This window comes from Corvus cornix, chromosome 21 (assembly GCF_000738735.6).
Source record: "Corvus cornix cornix isolate S_Up_H32 chromosome 21, ASM73873v5, whole genome shotgun sequence".
Taxonomy (NCBI): Eukaryota; Metazoa; Chordata; class Aves; order Passeriformes; family Corvidae; genus Corvus; species Corvus cornix.
Window position 1 is genome coordinate 2,019,687 of NC_046350.1, and position 18,532 is coordinate 2,038,218.

General features: G+C 43.2%; 1 protein-coding gene across 4 annotated transcripts in view; it reads right to left on the reverse strand.

Moving 5' to 3' along the window:
• Positions 1–1,923: 1,923 nt before the first annotated feature.
• DHRS3 (dehydrogenase/reductase 3) overlaps positions 1,924–18,532 on the reverse strand; it is a 31,101-nt gene continuing 14,492 nt past the window's right edge. For 3 of the 4 annotated variants that reach the window (XM_010405795.3, XM_010405794.3, XM_019289797.2), the window contains 5 exons: positions 11,085–11,228; positions 10,310–10,429; positions 9,350–9,588; positions 8,123–8,248; positions 1,924–6,964 (listed from right to left, as the gene is read on the reverse strand). In XM_010405795.3, the coding sequence (XP_010404097.1) occupies positions 6,880–6,964; positions 8,123–8,248; positions 9,350–9,588; positions 10,310–10,429; positions 11,085–11,228 (714 nt within the window). In that variant the 3' untranslated portion in view covers positions 1,924–6,879. Of the gene's footprint in view, positions 6,965–8,122; positions 8,249–9,349; positions 9,589–10,309; positions 10,430–11,084; positions 11,229–15,353; positions 15,450–18,532 lie in introns of those variants that run through there. The other variant, XM_019289798.2, reaches the window with a different exon arrangement.

The window sequence follows — 18,532 nt, forward strand, 5'->3', positions numbered from 1 at the left end:
GAACACAAGGTATTTTATTGCTGGGAAGGAGAGAGCCAAGCAAAAGCTCACAGACTGATCTGTGATTCTGTTTAATCCTACGGCGGAATTGAGTCAAACATACTCCTCCACATTTATTACCATTAACAAGGGGAGATGTGTGCCGAGACCTCAAGGAATCAAGTAGGAGCTGCTGTGGCTCCTGTTTCTGGTACTTGAGAGACTCATCCATTCTCTAAGGCTGATACTGACCCAAAGAATTGCTTTGGTCTCTGATGGATGGATTTTTATTTTTTTTTTAAAGCACCTATGTTGCTACATTTAAGAGTGGAGAGAACAGAGATCATGAGCTTGTCACCTCTGCAGCTACTTGAAGTAGGCAGAGTTGAAGGGCGTGTGAGACTATGGAGTGAATTGACTTCCCTGTGCAATGTTCACAGGGAATCAGTGTTCCCAGCAGGTTCTGGGAACAGGAATTATGTGTTTGGATTTCACTTGTTTTCCATTACTGCCATTTCTATCTTCTGTTAACATTCTTCTGACATGAGCCCTTTTTTTCTTATTCCAAATGACAGCGGTATTCATGCGGCCAAAACACTCCAGAAACCCTATCACCCTGCACTTACTTCAGTCCTCTCTGCATAAAGGCATGAAGAGTTGACTTTCCTGGAAAAAGCAGCAAGGAGTTGCGTCCTTATCTTACAGCTGAAGTTGATGCTGCCATGTGCCAGCCCAGTGTCTGGGAACACTGATCAGACCAACAGTGATGCCCAAGGGCAGCTGGTAGCTCCACCCCAAAGTGTATGACACTAAAAAAGTTGAGGAAGGTCTCAGTTCATGTACTCCTAATGCCCAGGGTTTGCACACAGTGGTCCAAGGCTCCAGTCAGGGGTCAGAACTGAGACAGGAGGTGGGAGCTGTGCTCTGAGCTTTCCGGCACCTATGGACAAACAGAGCCTTCCTTCAGTGCTTGGGTTTGCACTGGTTACCTGATGCCACCTCCTTCTTTAATCTGGATTTTTCAAGAGTGTCCTGTGGAACCAGAAGTTTAAATCCATCTGTTCAGAGTTTGTATGTGCAGCCTTTACTGTATGAGTGCACTGTGATAGTGACCTGCTCAGGAAACCAAGATCAGTGCCAAATGCCCCAGGGATCTCCAGGAAGGCTATTTTGGAAGCCAGGGTAATTTTCAGACAGAAGCCAACAGGCTTCTGAGATGGCTCAGTTTAAGGCATTGATATTCCAATAGTGTTCCTCTCCATTAGTTCCACATTGCTTGGGGAAGGAAGATATCCAACGGGAACTCTTCACTTCTGTATTCATTACATGGATAGGGAACATTCATAACATAGATAGGGAAACTTCATGTCTAGGATGCCTGTCTGTGAAAAGCCTGTACAATACAGAGGCAGCTAACTCAGATAAAGAAAAATCATATTTAAAAAATGCTTTTGCTTAAGAAAAAAACAGGAAATGGAACCACATCTACCTAGTAGCACCATGTCAGGATGATTACTGACACAAGCCAGAGGAGCACATGTCCTTGTAATACCTAGGCATGATAGATGGCCCTTGCAGCTGGTAAAAGTGAGTAGGGAGTCAAATTGACCCTTCCTTGTTTTTACATGTTTGGGCTCCTTTCCCTCCCTCAAAAACCACAAGAATCAGCCATCAGTTACCAGCATACTGGAGTTTCTGAGCCAGCAAACTACAAAATTAATTGACTTAATTTTTAGGGCATGGTGACCCACTGGAATGAGGAGGGGCAACAACAGGCTTCTTTTACAGACTTCGTATTTAGATGGAAATCACACGCCTCTGTTATTATATAACTTCAGGGATGTAAGGTGGCATCTTGCTTCTGTCTCTTTAGGGCCATCACACTCCCCCTAAGATTGCATCTTCTATTTTGTATTCTCATATACTTTTCAGTCACTCTCCAGCTCCAATTACAGTGCTTTATTCCCTCACTTAAGGAGGAATTGTTCTAGTTTTATGCAGAAAAAATTATACAGTGCATAAAAAACCATCACACATTTGCCTTGATTTTTTTTCTGTGCTAATATGTCACAATGCCCATAGCAAAGGTGAGCATAAGGAACTATAAGTTTGGACTCTTTGAGAAGGTGTGAAGATATAAATTGTCTCAGAGGTTTGTGCCTCTAGTCCAGTCCAGGCAGGCTGGGACAGTGTGTGCTTCTGCTCACAGGATCTGTTACAGGAACAAAAGAGGGTGTGATGTTGAAAGCAAAGATGGGGGGGACTCACTGCCTTCAGTGGTCCAGGGGACAATCAAGGTGTGTCCTGTGTCTTCCACCTGTGCTCTGCAGGCTGGGGCAGTTCAGCCCCTGAGAACAGCCTCTGTCTGCTCTTCCACTACTTACCAGCTGATCCAACTCCTCGAAGACAGACAGGGGTGTTTGTGCTGAAACTTCGGCTCCCTGAAGGTACTGAAGGAAGGTGCTGAGGTGACCTCAGTAGAACAGAGGTGGGAAAGGGGGCAAGAAGTATCTGAATTGCCATCTTCCCACAGGAAACTGGATAGAAGACAATGAGCTGCAGGGAGCAGGTGAAGTTCTGTTTTGACTCGTCTTTCTCTACATTCCTGAATCTGTGGCTGCCACTGCTCACAGGTCAACATCTCCTTCAGAAAAGCATTAGGACAAAGAGGATTCTATTCCCTAGAGAATGCAACTGCTGCTGGTGACTGACAGGTTTGCTCAGACTCCAAACATACCAGGATCTTAGTGCCGGGGAGGTGAGAGCTGCAAACAGTGCAGAATATTCTCATTCTCAGGGCTGGCGGTTGGTAAAAATGTTAAATACTGCATTTGACATAATCTTGCTTTACCCCAAATTTAGGAACCAGTGCTGTCAAAAAAGTGGCTGCCACCCAGATTAAGTTTATTGAAGCCACATGAAGAAATAAAAACAAAAGAGATGATCCAAGGGTCACCCTGTATTCTTCTCTCAACAGTTGCATTTCAGCTCAAGGAAGGCACTAGGCCACATTAATGTCTGCTACAAGCAGATGTGTTCTCTTTGAAATACATGCACCCACTTATGCTCTGCCTGCATTAAGTCTGTTACTGGGTTTTTAGGAGCTTTGGCAAGTGCTATCTGTTAATATCTGAAGGTGGGAGTGTTCAGGGAGTTGTCGGAAAGGATTGCAAGACTAGATCTGATGATACCCACCCACACTAATTAACACATTACATAAAAGTACAACAAGTTTCTCTTTGCAAACATCAGAATCGCTTGCCCAGGCACTTTCTGCGCAGTTCTAGAAGAACTAGAGGGATGGACTCTATTGCTTTTTAACCTCAACAGAACAATGGGTGAGTGGGGAGGGTACAGTTCCCACTTTGAGGGCTCACTCCTTTTTGTCATTCTGCTAAAAACATGCCATTGGCAGGGACATGGCTGGAATGACCTTTTTAAAGGTCACCAAGGGTACATGAGGGTGCATTTTTTTCTCATCAAAAACCACAAAATGAAATATCGAACACGAGGGATCAGATTCCTTTGCAAAGGACTCCTCCTCTCCCTGCCCTGCCTTGCTAATTCTGACAATCACTTTGTATAAACACCAGCCCCTGAAACCAACTGGAACTGAAAAATCCTCCCATTTAAATTGGGCCTTTTTTTGTCAGGGGAACATGTCTCAAATCAGCTCATGTTACTCTACCATTCAAATTTTTAACCAGAAGCAATCTCCTGTATAAGAGCGATAGCAAGGACTCTTTTACTTCTTCAGAGTTTGGAGCAAGTAAAACTAATTTCCTATGAAACTCCTGTGACCTGCTCCTGCAGCTTCACCTGGGTTCCTCCAGCAGGATAATAAATGGACACCCCGATTTTGACTTACTCCAGACTCTCATATGACATCTGGCTTCAAGATGGTGGCACAGAAAAGTGCAGTGATGACATAGGAAAACAGAAGGGAAAAAATAATTACGCAGTGGAGAGCAGGAGGCAGCAAAGAGAGCGGGAAAAATCAAAATTTAAAAAAGTCAAAGGGCGGAAATTCCTCGTAGAAGGCCTTAGGCTTCAACAAAGCTTGTCCATATTTGCAGCACTTCAAGATTACCCAACACTACCCTTATGTGGGAAGGTCCCAGCAGACCTCAGCAGCCATTCCAGAGGAGTCTTTCTATTAAAAAAAAGTCTTCAGTGTCTCCATTCACATTTGCAGTTGCTTGCTGGATGGAAACTGTCCTGCCTCGCAACACTCACAAGGGAAGGAACTCTCTTACCCAACTCTTCCTGGCTATCTGAAAAGCAAAGTCAATGTTTTCCTCATTATTTTCTGTTTGCTGCAACCCTCTCCCCCACTGTGACTGCTATTTGACCTGCTGTCCACTCCAGGACCCTGGGGGAAGAGAGGGGGAATTCTGTGTGTATGAGAAGAGATGACAAGTCTCAGCTATGTTCTGTCTTGTTTATATTCATCAGAAAGAAATCAACAGCACTTAGTGTGTAAGACAACTCTAGAGATAGGGAACATCTTTTGTGTGGTGCAGGGAAAGAGCAGATCTATCTAAGGGACAGGATTTGGGGATTAATGAAGATTCCAGTGTGTGTTTTTACCTCACTTTTGCATCAGGAAGCTACCAATAAATAGAATCTCAGCACAAAGGTTTAATTTCAGGGGGACACTGCTCTTCCACCACAGCTGTTTGCTCTTGCAGCTATGAGCCTGGCACACCCAGCTGGGATTAATGAGGAACTGGAATGGATCAGAGAGCACAAGGGGAAGTTGGTATCATCATACCTTCCTCTCCCAAACCTCTCCTGATAAACCTGGTACCTTCAGTATTCCAGGCAGATCCTGGAAGGGTTCTCCCTTCATGGCACTTGACCTTTCAGTGAGCTGGGCTTCTCAAAAAAGTTGACAAAAAATAAAGCTGGAAGCATCTATTAGGGTGGGCCTCAAAATCACAGAGAGACTGGCGTTTCTTTGCATCCTCTCCAGAGAGCCTCAGACATCCAGGAATTCCAACAAAAACTGCATTTTAAGAAACATGTTCAGAGGTGTCACAGTGCTCCAGGTTATAGTTCTGCACTGACCCTGGCAGGAGAGCCCCTCCAAACACTCACCCAAGCAGAGGGACTTCACCATTGGCACTTCTGGCAGCATCTTCCTCTTGGAGAGCTCCAGAAGAGAGAAATCCAGTGGTCTGCAGTAAGGTCAGACCTGATTTTAACACTCACACCTTTGCCCCTCAGTAGCAAGTCTCCATTCTACACAGCAGAACCAAAGGAGTGTTTCAAACGCAGCTTTTCTGCTGTTCCTCAGATGTCTTTTAGGAGATGATATATTTTGGCATATGGGTCTTTTCCTCATCTAAATTTTTGTATAGAACCTCTTGGTCTATGAAAAAATACTGCTTTTCCTTTCTATAACACGTTGCATTTGAATTTTTTGAGCTTTCAACAGACATTTAGGTAGTCAGACTTGCAACTTTTGAGGTAGGGAAACACTAGAAATATCTGCTTTGCAGGTCAGGGTACGCCTTCAGATGATGCATTTTGCCCCAGGCTACACAGGACATTTATGGAAAAGCTCAAAATTTGAGTCAAGAGCCCTAAATTCACTCTTTTAATCACACAACCATCCTTGAGGCACTTCATTCAGGTGTCTCCAGTTAGACTTGCTACTTCCTGTATTGCAATTATATTAATTCCTCTGTTAGTAGTGCTCCAATGTGCTGCTCACTGCATTTTGCACAGGAATGCCATGTTGCCCTTCCTAGGCTGTCAAAAAGGATATTTAATTACAAAAATAAATAATGTCTAGCTGCTTCTGGCACCTCAGTCCAAGTATATTTGTCACTTTTGGCTGATCAGTACCTGATTCAATGTCCCTAAAGCACAATGGGTTCATTCCCAGATGAATTCAACGTGCATTTAATCAGGTCTTTGCTAAATGTGCTCCCAAACTTCACATCTCATAAGCACGACAGTACTGTCTCTTCTATTTTTAGAGCATTATTCCACTTCACTGTGCAGATTGATACAATGGATTTTCCTCTGCATGGATTATGTCAGTGAATGTATGTTTGTACAAGCAGACTCTAGTTTTAGTTCTAGATTTAGTTCATCCCAAATGTGCTGCTGCCTACATGTGTGGCAACTGGGATTAACGCTAAAAATATGTTTATATTTTATCATAAATGAACAACAAAAAAAATCAGAATGACAATTTCACATATGAGTTCAGTGACAGAAAGAATCTCCCACTATTCAAACTCTCAGCTCTGCTGCCTGAGCCTTCCTGTCCAGCCACCACAGAGGAAGTACAACAGCTATTTTGGGCGCAGAAAGAGAAGTCCTAGGCAGCCTGCAGCAAAGAAAACATTGCTTCATGGTTTGCTCTTTCCCCAGTGTGTGCTGGGAACAACTTCACCATGGGATGGAAACTGAAGAAAGGGAAGGAAACTTCTATTAAATGTTCATAACTTTTAGTTCTTCAAAGTAATTTTGAAGCTCCCCATTCAAAAAGCTGAAATGAAACCAGTGGCAGTTCCTCTGGAGAGAGGGGACAAAGTGTGTTTGGGATGGGATGTGATGCCTCTCCACTGAGACAGCCCACAGACACTTCAGAAACAAAAATCACATCTTAAAACTATGAGTAGATTTAACAATTGAACTCTAAAGAATTAAACACCATAGAAACATTTCACACTTTCTGTTTTTCTTTCCAAGGGTCCATAGTCCACTCACTCAATCCTGTGCAAAGGTCATGTTACTATGGATATGACCTGCAAGAAATGTGTTGCCTCAGAGCAGCACAAATCACATGAGCAGGCTGAAAGCCAAGACTTGCTGATTCACAGTCCTGTAGGATTTTCATGCTTGTGTTGGGTTCACTGCAGAACAGTCCTTGAGCCATCAGGTCTATGTTCGTCCTTTAAAAGTGTTCATGCAGGTGTAGCTCCCAGAAAACTTGTGGATTTCTTCAAGTGCTGCCTGGGGGAGAATGCTGGCGTAGAAGGAGAAAGAAAATGATCAGATGAGACAAATCCCTTAATCTGTTCTAATGAGAGATGTGTAAATATGCATTTATGTACATAAATATACACGTGCTCAAAAATCAGCTAGTGAGAGACACAGACAAAACTGGCATCAGTTTCCTGCTGTGAGGAGGCCCTACAGGGAGAAAGTTCCATCCAGTCACCCCTTCTCTACAGAAATGTTTATCCAAAAAATGTCTGTAAAAGATGTAACTTGGAAGATACCATTATGTTTTCTTCCTTCCAAATACTATATTTTGATGTACACAAATTTAACCTAAATTCTCTGGTTACCTTGCCATCTGGTTGAGCAAGGCATGTGGCCTCCTTATCCTAAGGCATGGATAGAGACCTGATTTTCTGACAGCTACAGTAATGGAAAATAACCTATTAATTCTTACAATAAAATGGAACAGCCCTTTCTCTTGTCAATAGAATTTCCGGGAACTTTTACCCCAAATTTTACATTCAGAGCAAAGCATTTACTGTGAATTATTTTTCTTGTTTGAAATGCAATACTGAAATTATTTTCCACAGAAGTCTCATTGCCTTGTTTCAGTTCCTGACTGCAGCAGGTTTTCTGAAGGCTTTAGTGCAAACTGTCATGGACATACAACAGTGAATGTCCTTTCTCTTTGGTTGTTTCAGGATATGAAGTTATGACTTTTTTTTTCCTTAGGGACCTTAAAACTTCTGTCCTGATCATACACAAAAATATTGATTTAATAGTTTCACTGCTGTAACATAGGCAATGCTCTCTAAATGCAGCTGGGATATCCAGGCCTTATGGCTCAGAAATCCCACACAATAAAAAGCCTGGAGTCCAACAAGTGACTTAATAAATCCCAATCAACTACCTGTGTAAGTTAATTATTAAGAAATTCCCTAGACAAAAATCCACTTTACACCTCAGGAATCCAAATTCTGGGGATGAAACTGGTTTCATAAAGGAGTTTTACAAAGACAAAAAATCTCCAAAGGGAATCTCCCTTTTGCTTCCATGACTGTCTTTCAAGGGAAGAGATGAGAGAGCAGTTCCTGTCAGCTTGAACTTTGCCTCGGGGAACAGACACAGAGCCAACCTTCCCTACGTAGCGACATTATTGCTGGGCAAAGGAAATACTCACCTCTTTAGGATGACAAGAACATGCATTGTCCATGGAAGGAGCAGGAAGGCTTGATTCAACTGAACAGCTTCTACTGTCCTCCTCGCCACTGTCTCTGGCTTGAGAGGAGGAAAAAGACTAGGGAACCTGAATAAAAAATGTAAGAAATAAAATAATTACATGTGAACCAAGATTTTTCTTTAAGGTTATCACTGCCCAAGTCCTGTTTCTCTAAGTTATCGCTGGTTACTGGCCTTCAAACATGCCCAGGACCAGCTATTCCTCTAAGAGGCAGAAAATTCTAGTTCCAGCCAAAAAGCCCGAAAGCAGAACGCCCAGTTCCAACCAGTACTACTGGGTGAGCTAAACAGTTAAGAATGTGCATGTTGGTGCCTTCAGTGAGAAGTGGCATGTGGATGCTAAAAAGCAGGAGCAGAGGAATTTTCCAGCTGCTGAAGCATTTTCCTCTGCTCCTGCTTTTTAGCATCCACAGTGGCACAGTGTAATCAGAGCCCTGATTCAAGGCTTTTCTTAATTTGAATGCAAACCAATACCAAATGCTGTCTTTTCAGAGCTGGTGTTTTTCCATTTATTCTCTGTTCCTCTTTGCTTGATTCAAATCCTTGACAGGTGAAAGACAAATATTTTCCTCCATTGCTTTTAATACCAAACATAAGGCTTTTCCCAGCTCCTGCAATAGCTTGACACTGCAGATTTTCTTGACTATGAGAGCACAATCTGTATTAACAGGTTATTTTACCCATTGTAAAAGATTAATTTTGACAGCCATTACTTGTTCTCTTGGACAGGGGCAAAAAGGAGGTACTGATAGTCTCACTTCAGTAAATGACTGTCATTCCTTTCAGTGGGAAAGGATTAAGTATTCCAGTGAATAAAGAAGGAACTTGTACTGTTAATTCTGAAGTAATTTGTAGACTGGTCCTTTTGCATGACCACAGTTGCAGATTGCCTCCCCTCCCTCTCTGGTATGGCTTGAATACACGCAGGGAAAAACAGCTTCCAGTTCTCCCTGTAGCAGCCAATGTCTCCCCCAGAACAGGCTGCAGGAATATCCTAGCACACTGAGGGAACCAGTCTGATGAGTCCCAGGTGGCCTAGACTGACCCTCTGTTCCCAGGCAGCCAAATGAGACATCAAATTCTCTTAACTAAATGAAGCATTAATTAGGAGTGTATTTTGATGATTCATTTAAAATGAGATACTTTATTCTAGTTCCCCTGAACTGACCTGATTCTCATGCCCTGGAACATCTCTGTGCTGGTGTGGAAGGGCAGGACTGTGGTGGCATTCACTCCGGGACAGTCCAGCAGCCCCAGGGTCAGGCTCTCCATGAAAGCAAACGATGAGGCTTTGGAGGTGCAATAGTCAATGGCACCAGGGATGGCTGACAAGGCCAGGACAGAGTTCAGGCAAACAATGTGCCCATTCTGCAGCTCCAGCATCCTTGGCAGGAATGCTTTGGTGGTCTGAAGAATAACAGAGTTAAAAGAAGAAAAGAAATAAAAAAGATTTGCTCAGCAGTGATACATCAAAGCAACACTGACTGAAAAAAATAAGGTGACACGGACACGACAAACCCCAATGTCCTGTTCATTATGTCAGGAAAGGAGTGGCAGAGGACCTTGTTGCTTTGCCATTTTCTGAGACTCTAAGCAGGCAAAGTTTGTGTAGAAACACAACAGAAGTCTTTCCTAGCACGTATATAAGCAGTACCTCCAGATGAAGGCCATGAACAGAGTACATTCTATGCTTAAGAACTTGTACGGGATAAAGTCTTCAACAAAGAGGTGGAATCACAAGAAGCCCTTTTTTATTTCTATTGTCTGATTCAAAATGGACTGAGTTTCACAGCTCCCTTCCCTGAGCAATGTAGTCCCACACTCCTCTCATGTTCCCTTCACATCACCATACAGAAAACTCCTCTGTGAGCTCAGGCTTTGACAAAGTCATCAAATGTTTTTCTGGAAATCACAGAATGGGAATAAAGAGCATCAAATACTGAGTAATACTGAAAAGATTGTATTTATTTTTGATCTCCTCCCTCTGGCCATTGCCCCTCGCATTGTTTTTTCTCTTGTTTTTAAGACAGACTGGTTTTATCAAGCATCCCTTAGAAAGACCTACTGGCTGTAATCCGTCACTCTCTTTCCCAGCTTTGACTATGTGGGACACAAGAGATTGTCTCACCCAGAACTGTCCCAGGGTGTTTATGTGCTGAGATTTGAGCAGTGCATCATCGTCGCTGTCCATCAGGCTCTTCCCATGGACCACAGCAGCATTGTTCACAAGGATGGTGATGTCACCCACCTGCAAAAAAAGGGCAAATTACTTGTGACAAACTGTATCTCCCCATACAAACTGGCAATTACCTTAGAGCTGAATAGCCACTACTGCCCAAACACATCATTATTTTCACAGCTTTTAACATTCTTGCCTATGGGCCTTGCAATCCTTTGGATCACCTCACACAGGTAGCTAGACTTTGTACAACGTTATTGGCATGGTCACCCTTCTTTTTTCCCAATATATTTTCTTTCTCGTCAAATACTGAATCACAGAATCACAGAATTGTCAAGGCTGGAAAAGACCTTTGAGATCATCAAGTCCAACCATGAACCCGGCTCCACCACTGTGTTCATCACTAACCCATGTCCTCAGGTGCCACAATCCACATGGTTTTTGAACGCTTCCAGGGATGGTGCTTCCACTACTGCCCTGGACAGCCTGTTCTGATGCTTTACAACCCCTTCCATGAAAATGTTTTCACTAAAATCCAATCTAAACCTCCCCTGGTGCAACTTGAGGCCATTTCCTCTCATCCTGTCCCTGTTCCCTGGGAGCAGATCCTGATATCCCCCGGCTGAACCCTCCTGTCAGGGAGCTGTGGAGACCCAGAAGGCTCCCTGTGAGCCTCCTTTTCTCCAGCTCCCTCAACCCCTTCACAACCAGAGTTCTCCCAGACCTTTTCCCGTACAGCCTTGGCTTGCCGATAGACTTCCTCCCGATTTCCTACATCACAGATGAAATAGTGGCACTCTGTCCCCATCATTCTTATCTCCTCCGTGGTCTCCTTCAGGCATTTCTCAGTCCGACCCCACAGGATGATCTGCAGTGAGAAACTTTTGTTAAGAGTTGAACTGCTTCTGTTTCGTATCTAAAATAATTAAAACATGCTTCTGACTTCAACAGTTCGATGGAAATCTTTGATGTGTTTTCACTGCCAGGGCTGTTGTTTTGTTTCATTTAATACAAGCAATGATTTTCTGTTACATGGGGAGTATCAAGTGGGACCTGTGTCCCAGTGCTGATCCTCTGTTACAGATTCTTTACAAGCAATACAAGCTAAAACAAAAAAATAGATCTTAAGCCTAACAGGACCAGCATATGGAATGCTTGGAAATTTTACTGTATCATGTCATTTCAAATCTCTCCCTGTTTTTGCTGTACACATGTACAGAATGATAAATTTATCCTAAAACCACAGACCCTCCTGAATATCTCGTGTGTTCTCTACTTCTTGTTTTACGTTTGGAGACAAAATCTGCTATGCAGTAGTATGTATTTTTTGAGCCTAGTAATTACTTGCAATGCTGATTGCAGGCTGGTGTCTCAGGTGCATTTCAAACAAGCATTCATCCTACTACAGACTTTTAAAGTGAGAAATTTCAAGTATGAATTTATTTTGCAGCTCATATATGCAGCATTTCACCTGCCACTCCCTTTTAACACAGTAAAAATTAAACACTGCTTCTTGTACAAAGAAAATTCTGAATATTCATGGCACAAACATTCAAATAATGGAGCATGGATTTGACTTAGAATGAGACATAACCAGACAACCCTATCTGCATTTCTACACCAGCAGCGAGGTCAGAAATAGAAATAACTTGAAAAGTCACCAGGTTCATTAACTTCCATCATGGGGCTTTGTCCAGTACAATTCTTTCTAGTGAGACAAAAACATCAGTCTCAAGTATGAGAGGGGGCTTCCACCACTGTCCTTCAAACACTAACCTGCAGCTAAACAGACTTAACCACAATATTTTTTTCTGAGTACACAACCTTATTTTCTATTTCTTTTAAGGTTACTGGAAGGAATATAATTCCATCTCTGTTACCTAAGACATTTTATGAATGAATTGATCTATGCTTTTTGCTCTTCAACTAAGTCTTCTCAGCACTCACCATGTTATAAATGGTGAGTCATTGCCTTCTGCAAAAAATAAATTACTGAATGGAGCATGTTACTGCAATCAGCTGACTGCTCTTTGACTCCAAGAGCAAGATCCAAAAAGAAAGAAGAAACGGTTGCTACACTGGAAATGCAAAATTATGGTGCTATTTCCAAGGATGTGTGATCCAGGCTTATAGTTCCTTCTCACACCACTGTGTATTGAGTCTGTATGAATCTGACCAGTATACTGATTTTTTAATGGTTAAAAATAAGCACACTTAAACTTCAAAGACTAAAGAATCTTTGAGTTTTCCAAAAGTTGAAAGAACAGAAAGAAAAAAGTCTGAATTCCATCACTGCTTACAGCTCCATCCCTGCAATTAATTTAGTAACAGCAAGATAAACATTAAAAATTATGTATTATGAGTGCAGTATTCCTTCCCCACAACAAACCTCTGGCAGGGAGCTTTAACATACCTGTTTTTAAGGACGAGTTAAGCTTATCTCATAACTGGTACTAAAACTAATCTCTGGCAGGGCCAAAGAGCTCTTCAGTGTGCCCAAGCAAAGCTAAAATGCAGAAGTACCCAAGTCCTCAGCCATTTCCCAAATAAGTCACATTTACAATTAATCCCATTTCCAAGTCATTGGCACATCTGTGAACCCAAACACACCCAGACTGATAAGATTTATATCCTCAAATTCTCCAGAGCACTAATGAATCTGGCTAACCAGAAACTTCAGAGTGTGTATAAATATGCCAGAGCCATTTCATGGGAAATCTTATCTCAGGGGAAGTAATTTTCAAGGAAAAAGCTTAAAACTTAAAAACTGTAAGAAAGCATATGGCTGAAATTGCAGCTTGTGCGCTGGCCTGGCTTCCAAAGTCTCAGCGTATCACCCTTGGCCATCAGGGCTTGGCATCTCCTCAAAGCTTGTAAAACTGATGGCTATTTACTCACTTCTGATCCCAGGGCTAGACCAAGGGATATTTTTCATGTGTACACTGCAGACTTGAAGGGAAATCAAGAACATGTGAGAAATTTCACAAGCTCTCAGGAAATATTTACAAAATACTGTTCAGCTGTGAGCACATGCACACTTGCTCTCCCTTTCACAACCCACATCTCTGTGCAAAGGGGAGGACAAACCACTACAAAATGTCAACTGCAAACATCGAGTTTGATGCCCACAGAGTCTTGCATCAGGGTGAACTTCACCCTCTTTGCAGGGTTGGATTAGTCAATGCACACATTAAAAAATGAAGTGACTTGTTAAAGAGTGATGGAAGGTAGGACAGGAAGAGGAGAGAAAGAGAAATAAGGTGTCAGACGAGGAGAGTGCAAGGCAAGAAACTGCCCTCACATATCTAATACTCCAGCGCTTCACACTGCTATTGCTAAATAAAAAGTAGATCACTCACTCTTCACTTCAATCTTTTTCAAACATCCACACAGCCTCCTATTCCCAGGAGCTGCCACTGATGCATTGAATGTCAGGAAATATACATGGAAGAATAGTTAAGCAAAGGATGACCTGTCAAAAGGAACATCTGTCTGTGATGCATCTCTTGGATATAATATTTTTTTTATGCCCCAACAGTTTCATTGCGACCTTTAATATCCTACAGGCAAGTCTTGCAAGGTGACCCCGTTAAAATCTGAGCCATCTGGGGAAGACAGAATTTGCTGCTTATCCTGCTGACAACATTAATTTCAGTACTGCCTTTTTTCCATGAGAAGTTTCCTGTCTTTGATACTGTCCACACTCAGGTGAAGGCTTCAGCCTGTGTAAGAGAAAGGCAGTAAATAAAAGACCATTCTTTTGTGAGAGGTCCCTGATGACCCAGTGGGAAGTGAGGGCTCCTGCTGTCATTTCTGCTACTTTTTACAGATGGATAAAACTCAGAACTCAATACAATGTGCTTTTGGTCCAAATTCAAGCTTGACTGCTCCTACGAGATCATATGAGATTTTCAATTTCTCTCTTACATCTGGCCAAACTGAACTGGCACGGGCTTCCCTCCAGCCTCTCAGGACATCAGCTCTTACAGTGAGACAAGACTCAGTTGCTGCATTTGTCTCACAGTTGAGGCATCTGTTGCTCCTGAACATCTTTATGGAGGGCTTGGTTCAGTCTTACTGCATAGGCAATACAGCAGTTTTCTGATGTTTCTGATGTTTTCTGCGTCCTTAATCTCCTATTGCCTCCTGAGATTTTCTACAAACTCCTCAGTTCTCTGCTCTCCTGCATTCACCCTCTTCTGCAAAATGTGTAATTAAGGGATGATCATCCATGTTCTCAATGCTCCTGAACAAACCCTTCTGCTCCCTGTTGACCTAATGAGCCACTGTGGGCCTGGGGCAGTTTGCTGCTGCCACATGAGCTCCAGTTACCCAAACACTTGGCTCTTTGCTTCCCTTGGGATGCAACCCTTGGGATACAAGAATATTATTCTTTGCTCAGTCAACATCAAGAAAGGCATCATTTCACTTCATTGTGCCCCAGCTGGGAATCGAGGGCTCTGCATTCATGAGTAGTCCAGACCTGTGGTTTAGGAAATGGTCCATTTTATTAGGAAGGACAATTTTCCAAATGTAGACATGGGGCTCAGAGTCTGGTGTGTCTCCTCTTTCTTTTCTAAGTCTAAATTGGCAGTAAGTGTGTCCCAACTGGAGGCTGAGAATGACTCCAACAGACACAGAAGTTCCTGTCTGGACAGAGAAAAATGCAAAGGAATAAAGACAGACACCGTGTTCCTGATTTCCCAGCCCATCAGGATGCTGCACAGCCACCCATTCACCGTAACTTAGTGGTGGACAGAGGAATATTTAATTTGCATTTTGGATAAATTCTTGGACAGACAGTTTTTTCTCTTGGAAAGAATCCAGCCCTTATTTCTTCCTCCCCTTCATCTCTCACGATCCTCCCCTGCCTGCCTGTCCCTGCTGCACCAGACATGCTCTCCTTTCACAGAGTTACTGACCAGAAAATTGGCGAGGGCAGGAGCCTGGGGAGGTGGATAATCCCGCTCCAAGGCCTCCTGCCCACACTTACCTCGGCGTGACCCCGGGCTGGCAGTGGCCAGGGAGGCAGGTGGAATGGGAAAGCTATCCCTGACACTCCAGGCTACTGGAGGCAGCAGGGCAGGATCCTGCCACTGGACACAAGGAAGAAGAGATTTATGATGACGGAGGGAGGAACTCTACGTGCCCTCCTCCCCCTGATGAACTTCAAAGTAGGCAAGGGGTGTGACATCACACTTGGCGCAGATTTTCCCAGGATTATTCATGGATTTTTGCAAAACAAACTTTATCTGTTGATCTGGAGTCACAGATAAGGTCCTTATCTGACCTTAGGAAAATCCTTTCAGCTAGAGGGGCAGGCACTGCATCCTCTGCTCCCAGAGGACTCATTTAACTCTGGATTTAATCTGCTAATGAGGCCTGCCCCGAGGTCGGAGGGGAGTCAGAGGGAAGAGTTTTGCTGCTGTTGGACTAAGGTAAGGCTGCCTAACAGAGACCTGCACTGGCTTCGTGCCAGAAGCCCCAATCCTGCAGGGCCAAAGCCTGACTTTCACCATAACACAAGAAGAGTTATGCTTCTGGCCACCGCAAAATCAGATAAAGCCACTAATTTATATAAACTGGTCTAGATTGAAACTGCTATGAACCACAATATAAACACGTGATCAATGCTTCCAGAGACTGAAGGATATTACTGGTGCAGGACACAAGGTTAGAGCTAACTGTACATCATTTACAAGGCTAGTTAACTTGTTTGGTCCGATTTTATTGCTAGCACAATTCAAGAACAGCAGCAAAGGAACACTGCCCTTTTACATCATCAATTATTTTGGCACTGTATCTTCAGCAAACCTGCTGTGCTAGAATTTCTGCCTCCAGTGAGCTGGAGCAGTACTGGAAAGTGTCCCACCACAAACTTCTGAGACTGAACATCTGCTATTTCTAGGCACTCCCCTTGGGTTATCTGGGTTGTATTTGAGTAAAGAACTGTTCACCCTTGGTCCTTTACAACACAAGGTGAGCTGTGATTAGCAGATATAACTTCCATGCCGAAAGTTTCTCCATTTTACGATTCATAAAGCAATTCTCTGATATAATCTGAAGACACTGAAAGATTAAAGTGTTGCAGAGACACGAATGCCCTTCCTGCCTGATCTCATTATTGCTGCCTCCACAAATCAACCACAACTCCCAGCCCCAGATCAGCAGAGATAGGAAGTAGTTGGTAGGTCAACACATTTCATTCCCCCTTTGAACCTCCTTCCTAGTCCAGTGGAACAAAAGTTGCTCTGTGTGAGCTGGTATCTGTAATTGCACAGACCTTTGTTCAAACACAGAAAGCCTTTCTGCGCCCAACACTCAGGGTTCCTGCATACTTTTAGGAAGTACAAAGTGTAGATAATCCACTGAAGTATGCCAGTCTTATCCCCCTATATTTACAAAGTCTGGTAGTACTAACTCACAGCCTGTCCTCCGAAAAAATGCATTCCAGTGTGACCCATAATCCTGGCAGAGTTTTGCATATCGTGAGAAAGGGAGGCTAAATCCCACAGCCTCAAAAGCTCCATGTCTTTTGCCTGTCAATGGCAAAACGGTTTTCTCCTCCACCCCTTCCCCTCTCTTGGCCCCAGGCAAAGGCAGACAAGTTCTTTCAGGAGTTCTCCATGGGAGAGGCAGCTAAAGGCAGATTACTGGAAGAGGGAAAGGTGTAGCCCTGCAGTGTGAAAAGCCAATCTTTGCTTTAGAAAGGAAAAAAAAACCTTGTGATGCCTGAAGTAGGTCAAAATACTTAACCCAGCCCCTTAGTGACACTTTTATAAAGGTAAGCAAACAAAGCAGGCCAGTGGCAAATTTTTCTCAGCTCCCACAGTGAGTATCAAAGCTGCAAGGGACAGGTATGAGAAAGGTTGCACGTTAACATGGAGAATCAAGAGAGTAAGCCTGTTTTTCTATTTTACACACAAGCCTTTCTAGATTACTATTTAGAAGTTGTAAAGTCTGTAAGAATTGAATTTAAATTTAATCCTGCCACCCTGGTAAACACAAGCCACAGACTTTATTATAAACTGGTTTGAGTTAAGGCCAGGAGTAACACACAGTAATGAGATTAAAAGTTAGGGCTAAAGAGACTTCAGAAGGAGACTAAAAGAGTGAATTCCAATCCTTTTCGTCTAGAGGCAGAATTTTTATTACTTTATATGTTGACTTAGCACTCAATGGGATTAACATTATTCACCTAAACAACAGTCAATTCCAGTTGTACCCCAGTCACCCTTTTTTTCCTCTGAAAGAAACCAAACAGCACCTAAAAAAATCACAGAGGAGTATGTCAACACCTGCCTGCTATTCAACAGAGACCTTCCTTGGAAAGAAAATGTGTGATTTTCTGTCTGCACACAGGCATTTAAGACCAGCTCCCCCTAAAGAAGGGAACAAATGCCCACTGTTCTCCCAGTCAGGACTATTTAAGGACAGGTGGCCCCTTGCTGACTTTTTTTTTCCAATGTTTTTTCCAATTGCTTTCGTCTGCAGCACGAACTGCTACTCCAGACTGCCTTGGGAGCGACTCTTCCCAGCTCTGCTCGGAGCAGAGGAGGAAGGGGAAGGGTGAGGGTTGTTTGCAAGGAGAGGTCAGGCAGGAGTCAGCCTTTACAATCCCATTAACGCTGGGACAGGGTCAAACCGAGTGCACGTTCCAACAAAAAGCACCAAGTGGCCACAAACTGTCACCCTGCAAAGGTCCCTGGAAGCATCTGTGGGGGAAGAAAGGACAGACATTTAATGGTGAATGTCTTGCCACACCATGTGTGAGAACCGGCCGCTGCTCCAGGGATCCAAAGCACACAAAGAGATATCCCGCAGTAAAATTCTCTGGCTGGAGAGCAGGAAGAAGTGGCGTATCTGGGGGTGGGGAGAGGGGTAATGTTAGAAAAGTTCTGTATTTGAGGTAAGGGTTTGGAGACATCCACCAATAGAAATATAATACTCCACCCTGCAAAAATAACTAGTGTGCTGCTGCCGCCTCCGTTTGCTTGGCATGGCATCCCTATAATCCAGATTCCTATAAAAATGTCCACAGAGATCTCAGGAAATTGTGGGGAGGGTAAATATGCAGGTGCAGAAAGCCCTTCTGTCCTGCATGCACAGCAGACAGGATGAAGGGATAGAAAGTCAGTAAATAACATTTCAAAGGGGAAAAAGAAATTACTG